Consider the following 22,016-nt stretch of genomic DNA (forward strand, 5'->3'; position numbering starts at 1 on the left):
TACACTAGTGAACACGTCATTATGACTGTTGTATTTCATTTTTTGTCAATGAATCCACCCATATCACTGAACCTTTAGTGTTGTGGCTGAAAGGTGCATCATCCATTCATTCAGAAGCTCTCACTGGCGCTAGAGACCACAATTTGTAAGAAAATGCCATCTGGTGGACATAAATGGTACTACAACCATGCACACTGCAGTCCAGGATGATTAGACATCCATCTACAACTATGTATTGTTTAGAAATTATAAACCATAGAATCGTATATAAATTACACTTTGAAAAAAATCAACTAAACAAAAACTTAGCTGATATTTTACAAAATGCATATATTTTTTTAAAGCCTATTAAGGAATGATTAATATGACTCATCAATCAAAATCTTATAGACAAATTAGTGTCTTAAAAACATTTTTAAAACCAAAAACAACAACAAGACGTCTACAGAAAATTGTGTTATAGAAAATTTGAGCATGAAGCAGTATTCTTGGGAAATAACCATCTTTATTCTCTGAGTAAATTCTGTAATTATTTGACCATTAGTGACAATGTTTTGTTTCAAAAGCACTGATATTATTTTCAGACTGTTATTATTATTATTTAGCTGTCCTGTTAAAATGTTTGAATTTTGAGCAAATATCAGGCCAAGGTTTAATTAATCAGCTCATTACTTGGTCATGTGTTGCGCTAATAAAAAAAACGATAGAATTTTTGCCCTGCAGCTGAAGTTTGCATACCTGCCCAGAGGGGGCGCTGTTGGTGTTGATGACACTCGACCTTACAACTTTTGAGCACTAGTGGGCAGTGTTTACTCATGCAAACACATAGCAAGCTTCGATTACAGTCGGTTCTTACTCTGTTAAAGCTTTTGCTTTACATAATAAAGACTAATTTAGAGGTTGAGACAGCGTGACGGGTTTTCACTGAAATAGGCTACTTAAATTCACTTTTGTTTTCATTTAAATAGAACGTTATATATATATATATTAAATTCACTTTTGCCAATTTGTTTTCATTTAAATAGAACGTTTATATATATATATATATATATATATATATATATAATTATTATATTTAAATTTTCCGGGAACCAAAATACCACACAGCACTAGAGCTGGCCCAGAAATGTTACAAATTTGATGCTGAGACCTGCCCTCCGCCAAAATACAACTTCCCCTCTCGCAGCTTTGGATGCTGCGCTCTCCCCGCCCACAACATTTAATATTATAATAAGTCTGGATGGGGAGGAGAGGGGCGGCTTTGAGACATTTGACTCTATTTGGAGTTGTCTGGATTACAGATGAGTAGAGGTTTTTTTCTCCTTATTCTCTGCCTGTACTCACACCACAGCTCACTGGCGGGCTGCGTCCTCACAGAGCCCTCACCAGGATGGGTGCTCTCCCGATGCACAGGATGTTACGGATGTGTGTTTTGTTCCTTACAGTAATAACAGCAGTTTGCGGTAAGTTCTCTTTTTTTTTTTTTTTTTTTTTCTTCTTCTTGTTATACGTATAGCCGAGAATATGTGAAAAGGAAGATATGTGGTGTAGGCCTTTTTTTTTGTTGTTTTTTTTTTTGCACGATCTCTAGGCAACTCTTTCAGGACTTTAAAATGCTCTTTTCACACGTGTGATTCTTCTTTTGCATGCGAGGGACAATTTTTTATAAAGTTATGCAAGTGAGGGAATGTAGAATGACAATTTGCATGATTAGACTCTTAATGCTAATGCATAAAAGAACAAGCAGCATTTTACTGTTGTGGCTGCAGTTTTTAAACATGTCATTATTTGAGGTGCAGAACCCCTCTGAAGGGTCCCAAGATAAATCTTGAGTTGTGAGTTGATTGATTGGACAAGAAGTTAGAAAAGGCTAAATTCGCCTGCACAAATCTGTTTAGGATTAAGTAGGAAGTGAGCCTTGAGCAGATATTGAAATAAAATGAGGTCTGTTGGAAAGATGATGGACCAGCTACAACTCATAGACATTTAAAACACAAGAAAGGATCCCAACAGAAACTGTATCCCAGCACTGGGAGCTGTATTTTATAAACTCTTTCTAAATGTAAAATTTTAATTTCAAGTGTACACTCTGTCAGATACATTTAGTGGAGTAATAACGTAGTAAAGGCTCAAAACTGTACTTCAATGCAATGCTTAGTTACTTTTTATTGCTGGTTAACATGGAAATATCTCCGATGGGCTTCATTTGGCAAAATAAAAATAATCTCTGCTGTCATCATTTTGAAACCACGATGCTATAATTACGAGTCACTCCTATGTGGAAGATTCATTGTTCTTCTTCTCTTGGTTCCAGGTTCAAACGTGTGCACCTCCAGAGGAGCCAGCACATGTAAGCAGTGTCTGGCGGTGCACCCCAGTTGTGCGTGGTGCTTCCAGGAGGTGGGCTGCTTTTCTGCTTCAATTCATTTAGGCAATGAGCTCTCTGCCAGCCAGGCTGGTACAGGGTGGTACAGACCTCTTCATCAGTCAGCTCTAATCTGGCGAGGTAGAACACTTTCTTAGTGGTTATTTAAAATCCTTCCTACCCTCAGGGTCTTTGTGCAATCGGAACTATTTGGGTTTAGATTTGTTAAGAAGCACACGTCTCTTTTAAGGCTACAAAAGCAGCGCAAATGAAGGTTTGCTGCTGCGTCACTGACACCGAGTGGGCCGCTTGCATGAGTCCCCAGTGACCGATGTCCTGTGACTGCATGAGGATATCGTCATATTTTCTGGTTCAACCTTACAATATGGGATTTAATATTATAAAACATCTGTCTGGGAGTCAACATACTCGACCTTTGACTTAAGGGCAAACTTTTCCAGGGATGACTTCAGCCTGAGTTCTCTGACATTACATGTTAAAAAACACTGGTTGAACTATTTTAGGGTGTTAAAATTGGATGGACATTTTTCATTTTGGGTGAATTTGTCCTCCAAGCACAGAATTTCCCCCACGTTAGGATTTTGCCTTAAAATGTTTCAAACATTATTTTCTGTCCAAAAAAAAAACGTCATTTATTATGGGGATTCTGTAAATTATTTTGTCACATTTTTGACAAATGAAAGTACATCCAAACCGCAAAAGTCTGCAGATTTTCTGTATTTAATGTCTCTTCTCTACTGCCAGGACTTTGGCCATGGAGTTGCGGGTTCATCCCGCTGTGACCTGAAGATGAACCTGATTACAGCAGGTTGTTCTTCATCAGCTCTGGAGTTTCCAACCAGCAAACTAGAGGTGATGGAGGACCGGCCCCTCAACAACAACGCAGCGGGAGCAACACAAAACGTCACCCAGATAAAACCCCAGAACCTGCACATCACCCTCAGACCAGGTGAGTTCCTCCATATTAAATTGTGTTTTTTTTGCATCAGACTGCTGTACTATTTTGATTTAGAAGGAAGGTACACAGGGAATGAGGCAGGATCTTCTCTCTGTGCCAATTACATCAAGCACAACTATCAAAAATAGCATCTCTTCATCACATTTCCCAGATGATGCTAAGCGCTTCACAGTGAAGGTGCGTCAAGTGCAGGACTACCCTGTGGATCTCTACTACCTCATGGATCTCTCCTACTCCATGAACGACGACCTCACCCGCCTGAGGACGCTGGGCAGAGGCTTGGCCGAGGCCATGAACCGCACCACCAGCAACCTGCGCATGGGCTTTGGAGCTTTCGTGGACAAGCCGCTCTCGCCTTACATGTACGTCTCACCGGAGGAGGCTGTGAAGAACCCCTGCTACAGGTAAAAAATAAATACGCAAGAGGAGCTTGAAGTTGAGCATGTGCTGTCCTCACCCAGTGCAGTCACCAGTGCATTATTCAGCCCTGTTGAATAAAGCAGTAAAAAAAAATTAAAAAAAATTATGTGAGAGGAAAATGAAAGGTTATTATCACAGTTACAACCATTTGATAAGCAATGGCATCATGTATTGTAAAAGGGAAATCCCTCCATGAGTTTCTTCCCAGTTCTAAAAGTAGGACGAGCTGTTCTAATGCTCTTTGTATGGATTGGCCTCATTTGCAAAAGCATATAATATAAACCACCTTAGAAAGTTAATATAATTTTTTGACGTCTTTGAAATATTCTTATTCCCTCTCTAGCTAGACAAAAATGAACAAATATATTTCCCAAAATGTTGAACCATTCCTTTAAAAAGCATTGGTCTATATATTCCAGTAATAAGCTTGTTTTGTTGTGTGTACATGAGCACATAACTGAATCCAGAGTTCATTGTAATGGAAAGTTTATTCTCATGGCAACATTCTTAACAATGTTTTGCATTCCTAATATGCGGCCACTGGAGTTGATTTCAGCGGTTGTTTTTGTCTGTGTAAAGTAGCTTCATTATGCATATGATGTCATGTTTGTGAGGACATCTTTAAACAGAGCGCAGACAGTCTCAGAGTCACAGCACTTGTTAAAGGCTCACGGCGGCTCCCCAAGTGCTTGGTCAGCTGCTGTGAATCAGCTGCAGGTAATCTAGCCAGAGAGAAAGAGTGTCCCAGTGCAGGCTGCCGTAACTCCACCCAAAGGCTGAGGTTCATTTGGTGGTTTAATGTCTCTGGGGGTCACTTATTTTTCCCACTTACACACAGTCTGTCGAGATCCAGCCTCTAGGAATGTTTGGATAGAAGACAAGACAAGTGAAGAATTTTGGTCTTGTAGTTTATGATACAGACAGAAGAAGAAGAGGTGTCCAGTGGCAGTGCGGAAGAGCAGTTTTAAACGATTATTAAACAGGAACAAAAACTCTTGTCTTTGATGTGCTTTGAAATGAATTGTTTTTGAACATTTTCAAAACATTTTGTGGCATGCCAGCAGCAGCATGCGGCACTCTCAGTCTGATGGTCAATCTGTCCACTTACTTTGGTCCAGAGTGAAGTATCTCTGCAATGACTGGATGGATTTTGCTGACAATGTGTAAATGATCATGTTCCTCGTGAAACCTACTGACACTGAGGGTCCTCTGACCTTTCCTCTAGCACCTCTGTCAGAGGTGGCCTTTGTAGTTTTGACATTTAAACCAGTAACTGCCAATACCATCATTTGTATGGTTGGTTTTGTGCTAATGTAAGTACACATGTTCGACAACTAAAGCCAACATGATAGTGAACGTGCCAACACGTGGTAAACATTATACCTGCGAAACACTGGCATTGTGATTAGGAAGACGTTCGCTTTTTTTCATTTAGCTCAAAGAAGTGCTCACCGTCAGTTGTCTTGTAGCTGTTAGTATGACTATAGACTATAAACTTTGTTCTTAAAGGTCATAGGAAGTATGACCCACTGAAATACAGTTAAATCAAGAGCTGTTATATCAACATATCAGGTGGCATGAAGGAAATTACAGTTCGTCAGGTAATTAGAGTTAATTCTTTAATGTATTAATATCCATTTAATATTTATTTACTTCTACGTATCAACATGTTTTTAAGTATATTATCATTTACTGGACAGGTGTTGATCATTTGTGAAGTTCACACATTGTTTACAGTGTTTTAAGAAGAGGTGTTCAGATGAAGGAACGAGCTGATATTAACTATTAATCTGTTCGATTGACAGCATTAATACCACCTGTCTGCCCCAGTTTGGCTACAAACACGTTCTGACTCTGACGGAGGAAGTGGGCCGCTTCACAGAGGAAGTGAAAAAGCAAATGGTGTCCAGGAACCGAGATGCCCCGGAGGGAGGCTTTGATGCCATCATCCAGGCTGCTGTTTGCAAGGTGGAGGGAGCGGCTGTGTGCGCGCAAACATTCGCTGTCTCACAACTTGGAATTTACTTCACATTCTTTTTCTCTTGTTTCAAACACATACGTACGCACTCAGAAACCTTTCAGGGTTTCTACAAGAACTGGATGAAACATTTAAAAGCAGTATTGAAGTTAATCAGAGAGAACCTTGCAGCTTTAGAAATACAGATAAAATGAAATCGCTCACTTAAAAGCTGAGTAATATTTTTTGGACCTTCCTTGGGAACCTTGCAGGAGCAGATCGGCTGGCGTCCCGGTGCATCCCACCTCCTCATCTTCACCTCAGATGCTAAGACTCACGTGGCTCTGGATGGCCGGCTGGCAGGAATCGTGCAGCCCAACGACGGGAAGTGCCACCTGAACTCCGAAAATATTTACAGCATGTCTACCACCATGGTAAGTTTAAACTGTTGGCAGCCAGTACACAGCATGAGACAGAATCTGAGAGAATAACTTTAAACACGCAGGCTCAGAGTTTGTTTCCTTATCTTGGTCCTACAGGATTACCCATCTCTTGCTTTGATCACAGAGAAGATGTCAGAGAACAACATCAACCTCATCTTTGCAGTCACCAACCCCGTGGTTCCCCTTTACCAGGTCAGGGGCTCAGCAGTTCACACTCAACACCTTCAAGTTCTCTCCTCCCTTTTACAAATAACCATATTAAACACATAAAGCAGACTGATGGTGAAAAATGTGAGGAAATAAACTGAGCAAATATTTTGGAGCTGAATCTTAAGAAAGCTGACAAATCCCAGTCTGTAATCGTCTCATCTTGAACATACGGTAGTGTTTTAACTTAAGTCCTCTAAACCTCACTGGTTTTAAAGAGAGAATCTTGGACGCTGCATAAAAAGAGAGGAAATTCAAAAATAATCACTTTTACATACCAAAAGATACCAACTCAGTTTTTCCTCAAGTGGAAACAACCAACTGTTGTTGTGTGTATCCACATGAAGTACTATTATTCAATATATAATTTAGGCTGCTGGATGGAAACAGTTGTATATCAGACTGCAAATGTACATAAAAGGAAAACCATGCATGAATCATCCTTTGTCATTTTGACGGTGTTTTTACGCATTTCTTTGGGTGAACAATACAACTGTAAAGATTTAATGCAACTCTCGTTGAGGTTTATTACGATCATTAAGCTACGGCACTGTAGCTTGTGTGTCATTTCCTAATGGTCAGAGTAAATGCTACCATCCTTGTCTTTTGGTACTTTTGTCTTTTTTCTCTAAATTTCTTTTTAAAAAGATACTGATTTTACAACAAAAATGAGAAATATAAGAAATTATCTACCGTGTTATAAATTACTGGAAAATATAACAGCAAAATATTAAATCACCTGAAACTAAATATTTAATATGCAGTCCAACATTTGAGTGACAGTAAAACTTAATTTTGACTCATGAGAATAGAAAAATTAATTATCCTGTTATTAACCATAATTGTTATTATTTATCGTCGGCAAAAATATTTTGGATCATAATAATTCATTCAGATCATATGACTGGGACAGGTTTTATTTGGCAGGTATTTAAGGGGGCATTTCATATACATATCTGCTTTGCATAACTGATGATACACTAGCAACTATTATTGATTGATTAATAGCCTCCCTGACTGTGTAGGGTGACAACAGTCTGTCTGTCTCTGTAGAACTACAGTGAGTTGATTCCTGGCACCACAGTAGGAACACTGTCCAACGACTCGGGCAATGTTGTTCAGCTCATACTGAAGGCCTACGCCGTAAGTGCTACACACATGCACATACACACCCTGGCCCAGACAGCGTTTTAGGGAATGACATGTGTTTGTTGACGCACACACCCACAGCGTCTGAGTCATACACGCAGTCGAGCCAGAGTCTTAGAAGAAATTCCACAGGGGCTAAAGTGTGAAATTGACCAAACGTAGGAGACTCCTGACTGTGTTTCAGTGTTTATGCTTGATCTAAGTTTATTATGCAGACAACACGTGGATGAACTGAAAACTAACTCTATTTTAAGCCCTGGCTGTGTCTTATACAGGTTTAGACAGGTGCACATACAAGCATGTGTGTTATTGTGAACACTTCTACTGTATATCGTGAGAAAACTTTTTAGAATTGCTTATAATTATTCAAATTTTCTTGTAATAATAAACCTGTTGTATTGCTTTTACATTTTCTTTAACAGAAAAGAGAAGGAACGTACATGTTTTTAAAATTCCCTTCTACGTGTCTGTGCTTTCTGATGTTTTCTTTGGTGGTTGTTGTTGTCAGAAAATCCGTTCCAAGGTGGAGCTGGAGCTTCAAGATGTCCCAGAGGAGCTGTCTCTGTCCTTTAACGCCACCTGTCTGAACGGAGAGCTCATCCCAGGCCTCAAATCCTGCTCTGGGCTCAAAATAGGAGATACGGTTTGTTCTTCAAGATTTTGCTTTACGGCTGGTTTCGCATAACAGACAAGACTAAATACGTGTTAATACATTTATTCTAGCACTAAAACTTAATCAGTGGTCAGCACAGCAGAATCACTGCATTGTGACTTACTTTTTTTACACACTTTAAATTTATTCAACCTAAAAAAGGCTTATGTTTGTTCAGGAACACAAAGCCGGTTGTCTTATTTAGGCTGTAGTCACTAGTGTTAATACTATCTTTGTCACACTTGTTTTCGTGTTCCCTATTTTTTCCTTGTATAGTTTTTTATCACAAGAATTTAGAAATTTAACAGAATTTTTTTATTTATTTTGTAAATTTCAATAAAAGTAAATTGGTTTGCATTAGAAAGATCAAGCAGAAGCGGTGCTTGCTTTAGAAAAATGTTTTGCAGACACAATAGCCTAAACAGGTTACTGTATTTACACATTTTAACAATTTGTATTGCAAAAGAACAACAATGACAGCTTTTTGACCAACTTGTACCCAATATATAATCTCTCTACCATCAAGAGACCGCTGCTGCCTATAGTCGCATCTTGATGGCAAAAATAGCATGTCAGTTGGTTTCATGTACTATTTTTCACTGTCTTTTCTGTGTCTTTCCATTTCCCTTATTGCTGCTATCCACATGTATTTAAAGTTGGATTTTTCCCCTTTCCTCATGTGTCAAAGAGCAGTTGATGGAACAAAATAAATGCACAATGTGACACTGAGTTTGTCTTCCATAGTCCACTTTTGCCTGTCTGAAAATCTTCTTTCTGCCAACTCCATTTGAGTTAATAGTCTGCTTAAATAGTTCTCTCTGTTTGCATGTTTTTCTTATCTCAGTTTCTCTGGCTCTTTTCCTTTGTTTCGCCTCACTCCAGGTGACATTTTCTGGCCTCCACACATTTCTTTCTCTCTGCCTCAGCTCCTCTTATTATTTCCATATATGGCTGTCTCTCCAGATGTTGTAACTTCCCACTTTTGGTCATTTACCAGATTTGGATGCAATGCTGACTAGGCAATTACATTGACTAAATACATTTGGAGGCCTTCGCTGTGTTACGTCTGTTTGCTGTTAATGCCAACAGAGATTAGAGAATGCTGAAAATTTCAGCATCTATAAAATGAACATCTGTCTTAATGTGGAATCTCTTTGCCATTAAAAAAAAACAAAAAAAGTGCAAAAAGACAGGACTCTAAACACGTTTTTAACAAAACCTTGTTTTATTTCCTCCTCTCATCCAGGTGTCTTTCAGTGTGGAGGCTCGTGCTCGCGGTTGCCCCAAACAAAAGAAAAAAACCTTCATCATAAAGCCTGTGGGCTTCAAAGACTCCCTCTCCATCACCGTCACCTTCGAGTGCGACTGCAAGTGCCAGGCCAAAACCCAGCTCAATAGCCCCAAATGTAGCCACGGCAATGGCACCTTCGAGTGTGGCATCTGTCTGTGCCACCCAGGTCGCTTGGGGCCACACTGCGAGTGTGCAGAGGGCGACTATAATCCCACAGAGCAGGACCGCTGCAGCGGACCCGCGGCATCCGACGGACCTCACTCTGCTATCTGCAGCGGCCGTGGGGACTGTGTGTGTGGCCAGTGTGTGTGCCACAGCAGCGACTTTGGAAAAGTCTGGGGAAAGCTGTGTGAGTGCGACGACTTCAACTGCCTGCGCTATAAAGGGGAACTCTGCTCAGGTAAGGTCTTATGAGCTGCAGTGAGAAGGATGTTCAAATTTCTTACGTAATCAGTTTGCCTTAAGTTTTTAAGATGAACGATTAGCCATGGATCAGTAAGATAATTAACAGATTAGTAAATCTAATTGACAATTATTTTCATTATGGATGAATCATCAAAATGTTTTCTTAGATCATCAATTATTTGACCAATCAACACTCTAAATGCCCAAATATTTAGTTTGCAATTGTCGAAACCACAAAATTCTCACCTAAAAGAAGCCGGAAAAATAAATATAGAATTTTAATCTTGCAAAACTATCGCTTTGACATTATTGTCACATGAAAAGCAACACCATTTAAATCAGTCGAAAGGTGAAGGAGATTAAAAGGATTCACGGACTATCATGAATATTGTGTATGGCTGTGGTATACTTTTAGACAATGTGTGTACCTTTGCAGTTGAGGCTGGCAGTTCCTTTCACCACGCTGACTTGCCACCCACCTCCTCTGGGAAGAATTACATACAAAAACAACTCTCCCCTCTGCACAGGACATGGGCTCCATTCACAATAAACATATGGGATGGTGTGTGCACCGTGCGTGAGTGTAAGCTCAGGGTGTCTGTTTGTGTCAGCCAAGCTTTTGAACCTCAGAGTTTAAAAGGATTCATGCACAAACAAAAAGTTATTTCTAGTCTTGTCAGAAGGGGACTCTCACTTTTCTGAAAGTGTCTCTACTGTGGTTTAGATTTGCAAACAGTGAGAATGAGTTTATGTTTGGTAATCGTCAAGAGCTTTAACTCAGAACCTCACGATCCTCCTCCTCTTTTAGTGTTTTAAAAGAAACAGTCTGTCATTGAGCCAAAACAAACAATGTTAGTGTTAATGAGGATGTTTGTAATTGACATCTTATGAGGGGCTTTTCATTGTGGGATTTAGCTGTGTAAAGTATTAGACCATACATAACAATGCTATCAGTCTTTTTTCTAACAGCAGTTCATTTGTTTTCCTTACTGACAGACATCATGTAAGTATTATATTCCTGCAAGAAATTCCACCTAAATATAGATACATGTTTATAAAGATGAGTCTTCAGAAGCTGCAGGAAGATTGCTTGTCGTTGGATTAGGCATCTTATAGAAGTCGGGACCAGCTGACTCCAACCAAGTCTGTTTTCCTCTCTAATCTCATTTAATACCTGATGATTTACCTATAAGCAGGGGGAAACAGCTAGCCTGGCTTTGTGCAAAAGTCACAAATACAACACATTTAAAGATTACTTAACGTGTTTTTTTCTCCTTTCAGTTTAGAGATTTAAGATTAAAATGTCAGACAGAAGGTGCAAACACAGGAGAGGAAGAAACATGTGAGGAACTAGTTGGGATCCTGGAGCCTCTATCAAAAGTGATCATTGAGGGAATTCCTCTTTGTTAACCATTAGTAGTTAAAACATGAGCAGGTCTCGATATTGTTTTTGGGATATTTTAACTGAGCGCCTCTAAGTGCATAATTTTTGTGCATGATAGTTTTAGTAGAAACTACCATACGCTCCATGCCATCATATATATATCCCCCCCCCCCCCCCCCCCATACTGCCACTCTCGCAGATAAATGTTTTTCTGTACTCCCCAAAGCCCATGCAGTAACACGAAAATACCTTTATGCTTACTCATTGGCTCGTGTGGTGTAATGAGGCTAAAAATAAACCCATGTTTGGTCAGAACAGGGCCAAGTGGAAGAGTACTGGAAGTGTTCTGAGAGCATGTGTGTGCAGAACATGGTCTGCTGTTGTCTTGAGATACCTTATTCAGGGTGACGACCATTCTTCTGTCACCACAGAGTGGTCTAATTAAAAGCCAGCGGCCCTGTGGTCAAGTGGTAATGACAGTATGTTCATGAATCATCCTTATCCAGTCAAGACTGTCCCATGCAGCTTCCTGTCTCATTGTTTATCTGGCCATTGTTTTTTGCGGCGATAGGCCACAAAGTTTTCTGCGCTGTCACTGCACTCACTCGCATACATGCAGACATGGACCAACGACAAGCGTGTGTGCGCACAAATCCACTCATACATGCGCTGAATCAGGCAGCCAAAAATAAAAGCACTTCAGACACCACAGGGACACAATGAAAATTACTTCCCACTTCTGCTTTCCAGTGTTTTCAATCCAAAATCAAGACTTACAAAACCACAAAATGTCTGAGCGAGAAATAGCACTCACTTTTCATATTGAAATATTAAACTTGTAACACTTGGAATGAATGTTATAACGTTGCTGTGTAATAGTAGCTGGATTTTAACGCTGTTAAATATGTAAGAATTTAAAAGACACGGCAACGGTGATCTTCAAGCCAGAGAAGAACCAACTGGAAAACCCAGATGTGTGACACAGGCTTGTGGTCAGTTCGGTCATATCCACTTATTAAGCAACAGGCAGTTATTATAATACTCATGCTGACCACCTAAACATTGTTCAAACCCACAGCATTTTATTTTTCAATTCCAGTAGAGTTTCCAAAATCTCCAAAGACACCCCATTTGTTCAGCTATTTTCATTTCATTGAATGATGAAGCCATAAAAACAGAGTTTTTGGATTAAATGTTTCAATCAGTGTAAACAAGCTCATTCTGAGTATTTATGATCGTGTAAGATAAGTGTGGAAAAAGATTATTTTAACAACCACACTATGCTAAAAAGGAAAAATATAATATTTAGGAGTTCATGCTTGTTTAAAAATCAAACATAAACTTACATTTAAATAACATCCTTATGATGTTTAAAACAAATGATGCACAACAAATACAATTACAACTATTCCAGCCATTAAACCCGCAGTCTTTTTGTGTAAATAGAAGATACAGTGCATCCGGAAAGTATTCACAGCGCTTCACTTTTTCCACATTTTGTTATATTACAGCCTTATTCCAAAATGAATTAAATTCATTTTTTTCCTCAAAATTCTACACGCAATATCCAATAATGACAAAGTGAAAATAGTTTGTTTAAAATTTTTGCAAATCTATTAAAAATAAAGAATGAAAATATAACACGTACATAAGTATTCACCGCCTTTGCGCAATACTTTGGCAGCTTTAGCACCTTTGGCAGAAATTACAGCCTCAAGTCTTTTTGAGTATGATGCTATAAGCTTGACACACCTATTCTTGGGCAGTTTCTCCCATTCTTCTTTGCAGGACCTCTCAAGCTCCATCAGGTTGGATGGGGAGCGTCGGTGCACAGCCATTTTCAGATCTCTCCAGAGATGTTCAATCGGGTCCAAGTCTGGGCTCTGCCTGGGCCACTCAAGGACATTCACAGAGTTGTCCCGAAGCCATTCCTTTGTTATCTTGGCTGTGTGCTTCGGGTCGTTGTCCTGTTGGAAGATGAACCTTCGCCCCAGTCCGAGGTCCAGAGCGCTCTGGAGAAGGTTTTCATCAAGGATGTCTCTGTACATTGCTGCATTCATTTTTCCCTCCATCCTGACTAGTCTCCCAGTTCCTGCCGCTGAAAAACATCCCCACAGCATGATGCTGCCACCACCATGCTTCACCGTAGAGATGGTATTGGCCAGGTGATGAGCGCTGCCTGGTTTCCTCCAGACATGACGCTTGGCATTCAGGCCAAAGAGTTCAATCTTTGTTTCATCAGACCAGAGAATTTAGTTTCTCATGGTCTGACAGTCCTTCAGGTGCCTTTTGGTAAACTCCAGGTGGGCTGTCATGTGCCTTTTACTGAGGAGTGGCTTCCGTCTGGCCACTCGACCATACAGGCCTGCTTGGTGGAGTGCTGCAGAGATGTTTGTCCTTCTGGAAGGTTCTCCTCTCTTCACAGAGCAACGTTGGAGCTCTGTCAGAGTGACCATCGGGTTCTTGGTCACCTCCCTGACTAAGGCCCTTCTTCCCCGATCGCTCAGTTTGGCCTAGGAAGAGTCCTGGTGGTTCCAAACTTCTTCCATTTACGGATGATGGAGGACTGTGCTCAGACCTTCAATGTCAGAAATGTTTCTGTACCCTTCCCCAGATCTGTGCTTTGACACAATCCTGTCTTGGAGGTCTACAGACAATTCTTTGGACTTCATGGCTTGGTTTGTGCTCTGACATGCACTGTCAACTGTGGGACCTTATATAGACGGTGTGTGTCTTTCCAAATCATGTCCAATCAACTGAATTTACCACAGGTGGACTCCAATCAAGTTGTAGAAACATCACAAGGATGATCAGTGGAAACAGGATGCACCTGAGCTCAATTTTGAGTGTAATGGCAAAGGCTGTGAATATTTATGTACATGTGATTTTTTTTTTTCAGTTTTGATTTTTAATAGATTTGCAAAAATTTCAATTTTTTTTATTTCACGTTGTCATTATGGGGTATTGTGTGCAGAATTTTGAGGGAAAAAATGAATTTAATCCATTTTGGAATAAGGCTATAATATAACAAAATGTGGAAAAAGTGAAGCGCTGTGAATACTTTCCGGATGCACTGTATACCAATAAACAGAGCTACAATAGTTTTGTCAGGAAATTTATGTTGACTTTCTTCCCTCGCAGGTCATGGTGTCTGTAACTGTGGCTTCTGCCAGTGTGCACCAGACTGGCAGGGTGAGAACTGTAACTGCTCCAGACGTACTGACACCTGTATGTCCAACCTGGGACTGCTGTGCAGCGGCAGGGGCCAGTGTGTGTGCGGGGCCTGCGAGTGCACACAGCCGGGTGCCTACGGGGCCACATGTGACAAGTGCCCCACCTGCCCTGACGCCTGTACCATGAAGAAGTGAGTCTGCAAACACATGAGTTTGTACAGTATATGCAGAGTTATTACATTTAGTTCCCAGAAGTATATTTGAATCAAACTGATGCCCAGTTGTTGTGTTTTTTTGTTGTTGTCCTGGTAGGGAGTGTGTGGAGTGTAAGCACTTCAAGAGGGGCAAGCTGTTTGAGGACAACACCTGCACTCGGATCTGCAAGGATGAGATTGTGCTTGTGGATGAATTAGGTGAGACACACAGCTTACAAAACTCCAGCCAGAAAAAAAAACTGGTAGCACTTTCTAATCAGGCTGCATGTCCTTCAAAATAAGAACACAGCATCAGAAAAATCTATCTGATTCTATCCTTCACGTCGATAAGAAGGGAAGAGACACTTGTCTCAACTAATTGATGAACAATTTCCTCCAAACTTTTTTGCAGTGTTCCACGACACAAATGCTGTGAACTGCACTTACAAAGATGAGGACGACTGTGTGGAGCGTTTCCAGTACTACGAGGACACCAGTGGCAAATCCATCCTGTTTGTTGTCAAAGAGCCAGGTAAGAGAGAGCCATCCTGCATGGATACCTGACTCAGCTAAAATCTACTACCTGTAACATGAAATAGATCTCTTTTAGTTGACAAACCTACAGACAAGCGACTTCCAGTTCCTCAGTTCTCTGTGGTTTCATCAACCTCATTTTTACCCGCATCTCCACTATCAAACAGCAAAGGACTTGTAGCTGGTCATCAGAGTGGAGCATTGAGAAGCTATGTGGCCAGATTTCAACTTAAGAATTGGTATAAACCAAATCAAGAAATAAAAGTGGACTTGAATTTAGTCTTAAATTAGTTTGCTGTAAGGACAACTATAGTTCATGCAAGTACTGAAGAGAACAAGGATAAACCCGTAACTACCAATGCAAGTTCTAGCAAACTTCCCTGCTTTGTGAAATCTTTTTTCTTTCTTCACACAAGCATAAATTGTCACTTCCCTGCTGCCTGCTCTTCATCTGCTCGTTAAGTGGCCAGATAGAAAGAGTGTGGGGCGATAAAACAGCCTTTAATGGCCACCATTGCCCGAGGAGAAAGTCTGTCCTCGGGTCTACCTTTTAATGAATGTGTGTGTTTAATTTAGGCACAACTGGGTATCAGAGAAGTACACCACAATTTGCTTAGAACACGGAGCACCCTGCCGTGTCAAAGAGGGCTGTAAACAGCTGCCCAGCTCCTCCAGGAACCCGCTGACTCTACATATTCCCGAGAGGAAAGCAGGACAGGGTGAGAGAGAAGAAACTAAGTAAGCAAAAGAAAGGCATTTTTAAAAAGGAAACGGAGGAGAACGAGAAGAGATGAGGCCTAGATGATTAAACGCCCTTCAAAGCTCACTCAGCATTTTCACTGTTAAGAAGTTGCAGGAATAATCTAGAAGCACTACCCTGGCATGAGTTGCGTGGAAGCTGTAACGGTGTAAAGGTTGTAGGGATCAAAAGGGTCAGTTGAAGAGCAGGAAATCAAGCAAAGTAAGAAGAGGGAGAGAGGGAGAGGCGAGGAGCTTTGATGTTGACTGTAAAAGTTCACCCTGGTAACCGGACAAGGTTTCCCCACACTACCATCCACATACACTCGTTAGGTGCATGCAACCACAGTCAGACACAAATAGTGGTTAGATATGCTGACATACATCCAGTCTGGAGAACAAACAAGATAACACAAATGGACCAGATGTCTGTTATCACTGCTGACTAGAAGTGTAAGGTCAGACATTTTAATGTTGATTAATTTAAATTAAAGCAGCTACAGTCAATATTTTTACATCAACAAAGGCTCAGATGACTACTTGAATGTAAAAGTGGTCACCTGCAGAAAATTACCATCTGACTCTACAATCATTCTCACCTGCACAGATCATCTTGACATGTTTTAGCTGTATATTTTTAGTTTTCAAGCCTACAACTTTACCATTGTTGTTCACTCTTGTTGCTCGTATGTTTTTTTCAGCCACAGTAGGTACAGTAACTGTTTTAAAAACCTTTAAGACCCCATGATGCAAGGCTACCTTGCATTAAATAGCACATGGGAAAACATAGTTGCGCATTTAGCAGCTACAAAGAAAAGAAAAGAAAAATAATATATTGTTACTCCACGTCTGCTGGATTTTGATTGTGCAGGACGATACATAACCTTTCACTCTGCCTTGCAAGCTTTTCTTAATGTCCCTTTTTAAGTTAGTAAGATTGCAGTTTGGAAAAAAAATATTTCAGGAGCAATTAAGCCTGGAACTAGAGGTCAAACCTATCAATGAACTATTAAGTGTTGAGATGACTTCTGTCTTCTGGAAACTGTTGAACATTGCAAGCTGCAACTATTTAAACTTTTGATGCTGTAGGCATAAAATGAAGAAGGATTCAGCAGTGTGTCGCCTATTACATCCCTCTGCTTTACTCAGGAACATATTTGGTGGATTATTTAAGTGGAAGTTTTCCGGAACAGCAAATGATGGAAAAAATAACCAAGGAGAATGCAACAAGTGCCGTGTTATTCCAGTCTGGTGATGGAGGGGTTCATGTTAATGACACTTTAAAAGAGAAGACTGTCAGTCATCTACAGCCTTCTTGAAACTGTAAATCAGATTTCTATTGAGTTTTGCCAGACTACAATGAGGGAAGAGAGATTTGTGGCTGTGGGTGTAACAGGTTACTATTTTCCACTTCAGGCCATCCTCCTCTCTACTCTTCAGCATTTAACTGTTTGTCACTATGTGGCCCTTGTTGTTCTCCATCGCTTCACAGATCCGATGACCTTCAGAAAGCAGAGGGAAATAAGGGTAAAAGAAGCCACACCATTGGGTTTAAATGCCATATGTCTGCTGGCTTAACAGGCTTTGCTGCTCTTTGTTTCAGTGGAACACTTCTGAACGTGAAAAGTCATAGCATACAGCAAAGAAATGAGTTGCAGCGAACATCCAGTCCATGTGAGTGAAGGAAGAGACAGGGAGGAAGCGCGGTTATGAAATCTGACTTCCTCCGGCTTGTCGTCTTGTTTTATCTTCCACTGTGTGTCTACTCCACTCATTCCTTTATCTCTTCCTCCTTCCACCCAGACTGCCCCAAGGGTCCAGACATTTTGGTGGTGCTTCTGTCGGTGGCAGGAGCCATCTTGTTCCTCGGCCTGGCAGCTCTGCTCATCTGGAAGCTGCTAGTTACCATCCATGACAGACGGGAGTTCGCCAAGTTTGAGGAAGAGCGAGCTCGTGCCAAGTGGGACACAGTGAGTAAATTTAGCATGAGATGGCACGTGCATGGAAAAACTCTTAGAAACTAACAGTGGGATTGTTCAAGATCAAGATAAAAAGCATGTTATAGTCAACTTTCATCTCGACTGAAATTTAAAAGAATAGCACACCTTTTTTGACAATGGTCCCTGGAAATCTTTCTTTTTACTCTTTGAACACACTCAGGTATAGAAGCCCGCACCTTCCTACGCACACACTCCAACACACACAAAATGCCACACACGCAGCCTCTCACTCTTTTCTGAAGATGTTTTTTATTACTTTTGCGGCATGCTGTTACTCCCAGCAGAACAAAAGGCAGCCAACGGAAGGGCTGGGTTTAAATTAGCTAACACAAATCAGCCTTTACTGGTAATAGGCCTCTTTGTGGACTCAAAAACACACCCAAATCCCAAATGCCACAAACCACAAAGAATCAAAGGAGGTTTAAGATGCTCTCTGTGTAATGGAAGTGAACACACAAGCCACACACTCAAAATGATGTATGTGTCTAACATCGGCGGTAACATCCCAGAAACAGATGGATGTCATGTATAGATGATGAAATGGAATACCTATTCTAAACTTTTCTATTATGTAATTCCTTCAGGACCTTTAAGGTGCCTTTTTTTTCCCCCTTTAAATTTTGAGGCATCAGAAGAAAAGTATTTCAAGTTTTGTGTCTGTGAAACTTACTTTAACTCATGTCTCTTTATGTTTATTTGACAAACAGGGGCACAATCCTCTATATAAAGGAGCCACATCTACCTTCACAAACATCACTTACAGAGGAAAAGACTGACGCTACTGAACAAAGATGGAGAATAAAGGATGAAATAAAGGACTTTGACCATCCTGTGTGAGAAGGCACCAAATCATGTGCAGACTTCTACTGTCACAAGGCAATAATTAATAATTATTTGTTTGTAAATATGTAGAAATGATTCTGAGGGAACGTTTTTATCAGGGATTTGTCATTACCATCCACATATACTACACTGATAAATAAGATATTGATTTGTGTGAATGACTGAGATTTGTTTTGTTAAGTAGGCCAGAAGAAAGATTTGGTTCATCCTATGCATTGCCATACTATAGATCCTTGCCATGATATTTGCCCATGTTTTGACAGTCATCGAAATCCTAAAAAAATTGTTCGAAACTTCTGTGCAGAAGATACAGCGTTTTTTGCACAAATTTTAACAATATAACTTTTGGGAATTCAGAGATTCCATACATCTATTCCTGACTTCACTTCCCAGATGCAATGGTGGTAAATGGAGCTTCCAAAAATTATATTATTATTAACTGCAAATGCTTCTTTTTAGTCCCACTTACTCAGTTAGTGCCCACAGATATTTCTTTGGAAAATAGCCTTAAAAGAAAACTATTGGCAGCAAGATAATTGTTTCCTTAGCAAATAAAACCAAAACTATCCACATGACTGGATACCACTGAGGTTAAGAGGGAAAATTCATATTTTCAAAAACAATGTGGGTCAACTAATCCTTTATGTCAGTGGATGAACTGAAGGGCAGGTCATTTTTTTACGAAACAAACTTCATTTCCTGATCATGATGCTGGGATTTTCTGTTTGTGGTACTCAGTGCGACGACAGTAAGATAAACTATCTTCAAGTCAGTCAAGTGACATCCTGCAGATATGATGTGAAGTAAACTGTTAAGTTACTGAAAACCAGTGCATATTTTTGTGTGGACTCGATGTACACAGTTTCTCTTTTTCTCCTAAAATATCAAAAAGTCTTCTTTTTTTTTCCTGGTGAAGTGAACTTTAAAACCACAAAGGGTTTTAAGAAGTGGGAGATGAAGGATTAGCTAAGACATAATTTAATAATTAAACTTTATATTTGATCTGGATCTTTCTGATCACAAATGAATGGCAGTTCTGGGATTATTATTATTATAATTATTCTATATCAGAAGTAAATGTGGCACTATTCTAAATGGACGGTGTTTTTAAAGGTACAACAGTAACTCACTTCTGCAGGTTTTGTTTTAAATGTTGATCATCCCTCAATGAAACTCACCAAAACATACAGTTGCATACCAAGACAGGTAACTACGTGGTTGCCTTTAATATGCATTATGTTTACAGTCTGCAGTGACATTTCTGCCTTAAATAAGTTTTTTTTTTTATCACAGCCTTTAAATATTTCATACAGTTTGTTGCCTAGTCAGAATGTACATCACTGAACTGGTGTTAATATAATTCATGCATGAGCAGAACAAGAACTTTCTCATTTAGCAAATTGTAATTATCCCAAATCACACATTAGATTACAAAAGATGATGGAAAATGATTACTTGTTTGAAATAAATACTGCTACATGTGTGGCTAGTGATTATTGTGCTCTCTGAAGCTATCACAAGAGTGTGCAGTGCTTTTTGAATGCAATGCACTACTTCCATCTGCTGGACTTAAACTGCATGCCAGTCCTTGTGCAAAGTCTTGCTCAAAAAGAGTGCAAATTCCATAAATACACAGGATGAACTCGCTCAGGTAAATTACAGCTTGCAGTGTACATGGAGAAGTGAAATTGCAGTTCAGGCCCAGAAGGTTGACATCTATACAGCACAATGAATGATTTCAATGCAGCAGGATCATAATAATTAAATCACTCAACATGGATGTGATTTGTTTGACCTAATGGCTCATCAATTATAGAATGTTAACACACATATATATACTTCAAACACTACATTTATTGCACCAAATTAGCTGCAATATATTTGCATTGAAAAGGTCATTTCTTCTCTAAGCATCTGATGTTGCATTTGATGTAATTCTTTTAATTTTCATATATAATTTTATTACAACTGTAAAAGATAAGTTCTCCTGACTGAGTCTTATCTCTGAGCTCTCGAGTGTTCATGTGAGAGTAATTAACCTCCTTATGAGGCTATGTAGCTCTGCTGAGCAAAAAAAAAGAAAAAAGAAGGAGGAAGCAACCTTTAAAGTAGTTAACAGGAGTTGGTTCAAAATAAACTTCTGGTAATTGATACAATTAATTCATTTCAGCTGTATAAATCTGATGTTAAGAAGACTTAGGCTTTAAACCTCTGTTACAGTAAGTCAAGAGTAGGTTTTCAGCTCAGCCTCAGAAACAGTGACCTCTAGTGGCATTTAGTCATTGCCTTATACATAACACAGCAAGTGGGTTCAAACTACGTCACATTTTCAGTTTAAAATGCAGCTAAGCTAACGAAAGACCAACATCCCCAACATTCACCTGATGGTTTCCCTTACTGCCAAACTTAGCATCCTCTTGGCACGGTGTGGATGTACTGGCTGTGGATACCTGGCTCTACAATGCATTTTCCTAATACCTGAGGAATAACATAATTTGTTAATTCTCTAAGGTTGAGAACAATTCCATTCATGCAGTTCTTTTCTGATTGTGGTGCTTTCAATAAACTGTCTCCACAGCTAAATCCAAATATAATCCAAGAACATATCTAATCAGTAATGGCAATCCCTCTATAAATTTGTATCACTTTTCAGTGCTGAACATGTCAGCTCAGCAGCTTCCATGATGCAACTGGGCAGTGAGGTCACTGATTCTGAGATTGTGAGTTTGAGCCTCACTGGAAGCACCATTGATTTATTATCGGTTTAGGAAAAAGAATTAACGATACATGCAGGTGCGAAGTACCTGCAATTTTAGATTCATTAATGGAAGGTCAATCACAGAAATGTAGTTGTAATTTGTATAGTGACAAAAAAGAATTCATCACATGTAGTTCATAAAAAGAAACATTAAAAGCAGAGTAAGTGTTTTGGAACCGTATTATAAAATATTACTACGAAACTTTAATGGAAAACTCTTGTTGAGTGAGAGCTGTACCCACATCACCAACACTAACACAGGTGGACCATCATGTTAACACAAAGCACAACTCTTGAGCATTGATTGATAAACAGAGAATTAATCAGCAACTTTGGTAATTAATTAATTGTTTTTAGTCCTTTGTTAATGAAAAAAATTCAAAATTTCTCACTCCAGGCTTTAAAACGTGAATAGTTTATTTTTTCCATATGTCGTCCATGAGAAGAAACTCCACATCTTTTGGTTGTGGACTGTTGATTTTGGGATAAAATTATACATTTTAGGCTGAGAAACACTAGTTGAC

At 39.7% G+C, this 22,016-nt stretch overlaps 1 protein-coding gene across 1 annotated transcript; it reads left to right on the forward strand.

The window, feature by feature from the left end:
• Nucleotides 1–1,355: 1,355 nt before the first annotated feature.
• Nucleotides 1,356–20,204, forward strand: LOC138617092 (integrin beta-3-like). Its single transcript, XM_069691778.1, has 15 exons — nt 1,356–1,463; nt 2,315–2,400; nt 3,131–3,335; nt 3,496–3,748; nt 5,570–5,732; nt 5,994–6,155; nt 6,261–6,356; nt 7,425–7,514; nt 8,029–8,163; nt 9,419–9,863; nt 14,394–14,616; nt 14,738–14,838; nt 15,032–15,151; nt 17,695–17,861; nt 18,599–20,204. Exons 1-15 carry the CDS (start codon nt 1,391–1,393, stop codon nt 18,665–18,667), a joined length of 2,388 nt encoding a protein of 795 aa, XP_069547879.1. The 5' UTR covers nt 1,356–1,390; the 3' UTR covers nt 18,668–20,204.
• Nucleotides 20,205–22,016: the final 1,812 nt, after the last annotated feature.

This window comes from Brachyistius frenatus, unplaced genomic scaffold (genome assembly GCF_029030835.1).
Source record: "Brachyistius frenatus isolate BFR_SWC_R1_liver_20210118 unplaced genomic scaffold, ASM2903083v1 Contig_11, whole genome shotgun sequence".
In the NCBI taxonomy this organism is placed as follows: domain Eukaryota; kingdom Metazoa; phylum Chordata; class Actinopteri; family Embiotocidae; genus Brachyistius; species Brachyistius frenatus.

What these genes read in the sequence shown, in the direction of transcription:
- LOC138617092 (XM_069691778.1), top strand. Translation starts at nt 1,391, where the DNA reads ATGGGTGCTCTCCCGATGCACAGGATGTTACGGATGTGTGTTTTGTTC. An exon ending in ACAGCATGTCTACCACCATG is followed by an intron (nt 6,156 to 6,260) that starts GTAAGTTTAAAC and finishes TTGGTCCTACAG; the next exon opens with GATTACCCATCTCTTGCTTT. An exon ending in GGCTCAAAATAGGAGATACG is followed by an intron (nt 8,164 to 9,418) that starts GTTTGTTCTTCA and finishes CCTCTCATCCAG; the next exon opens with GTGTCTTTCAGTGTGGAGGC.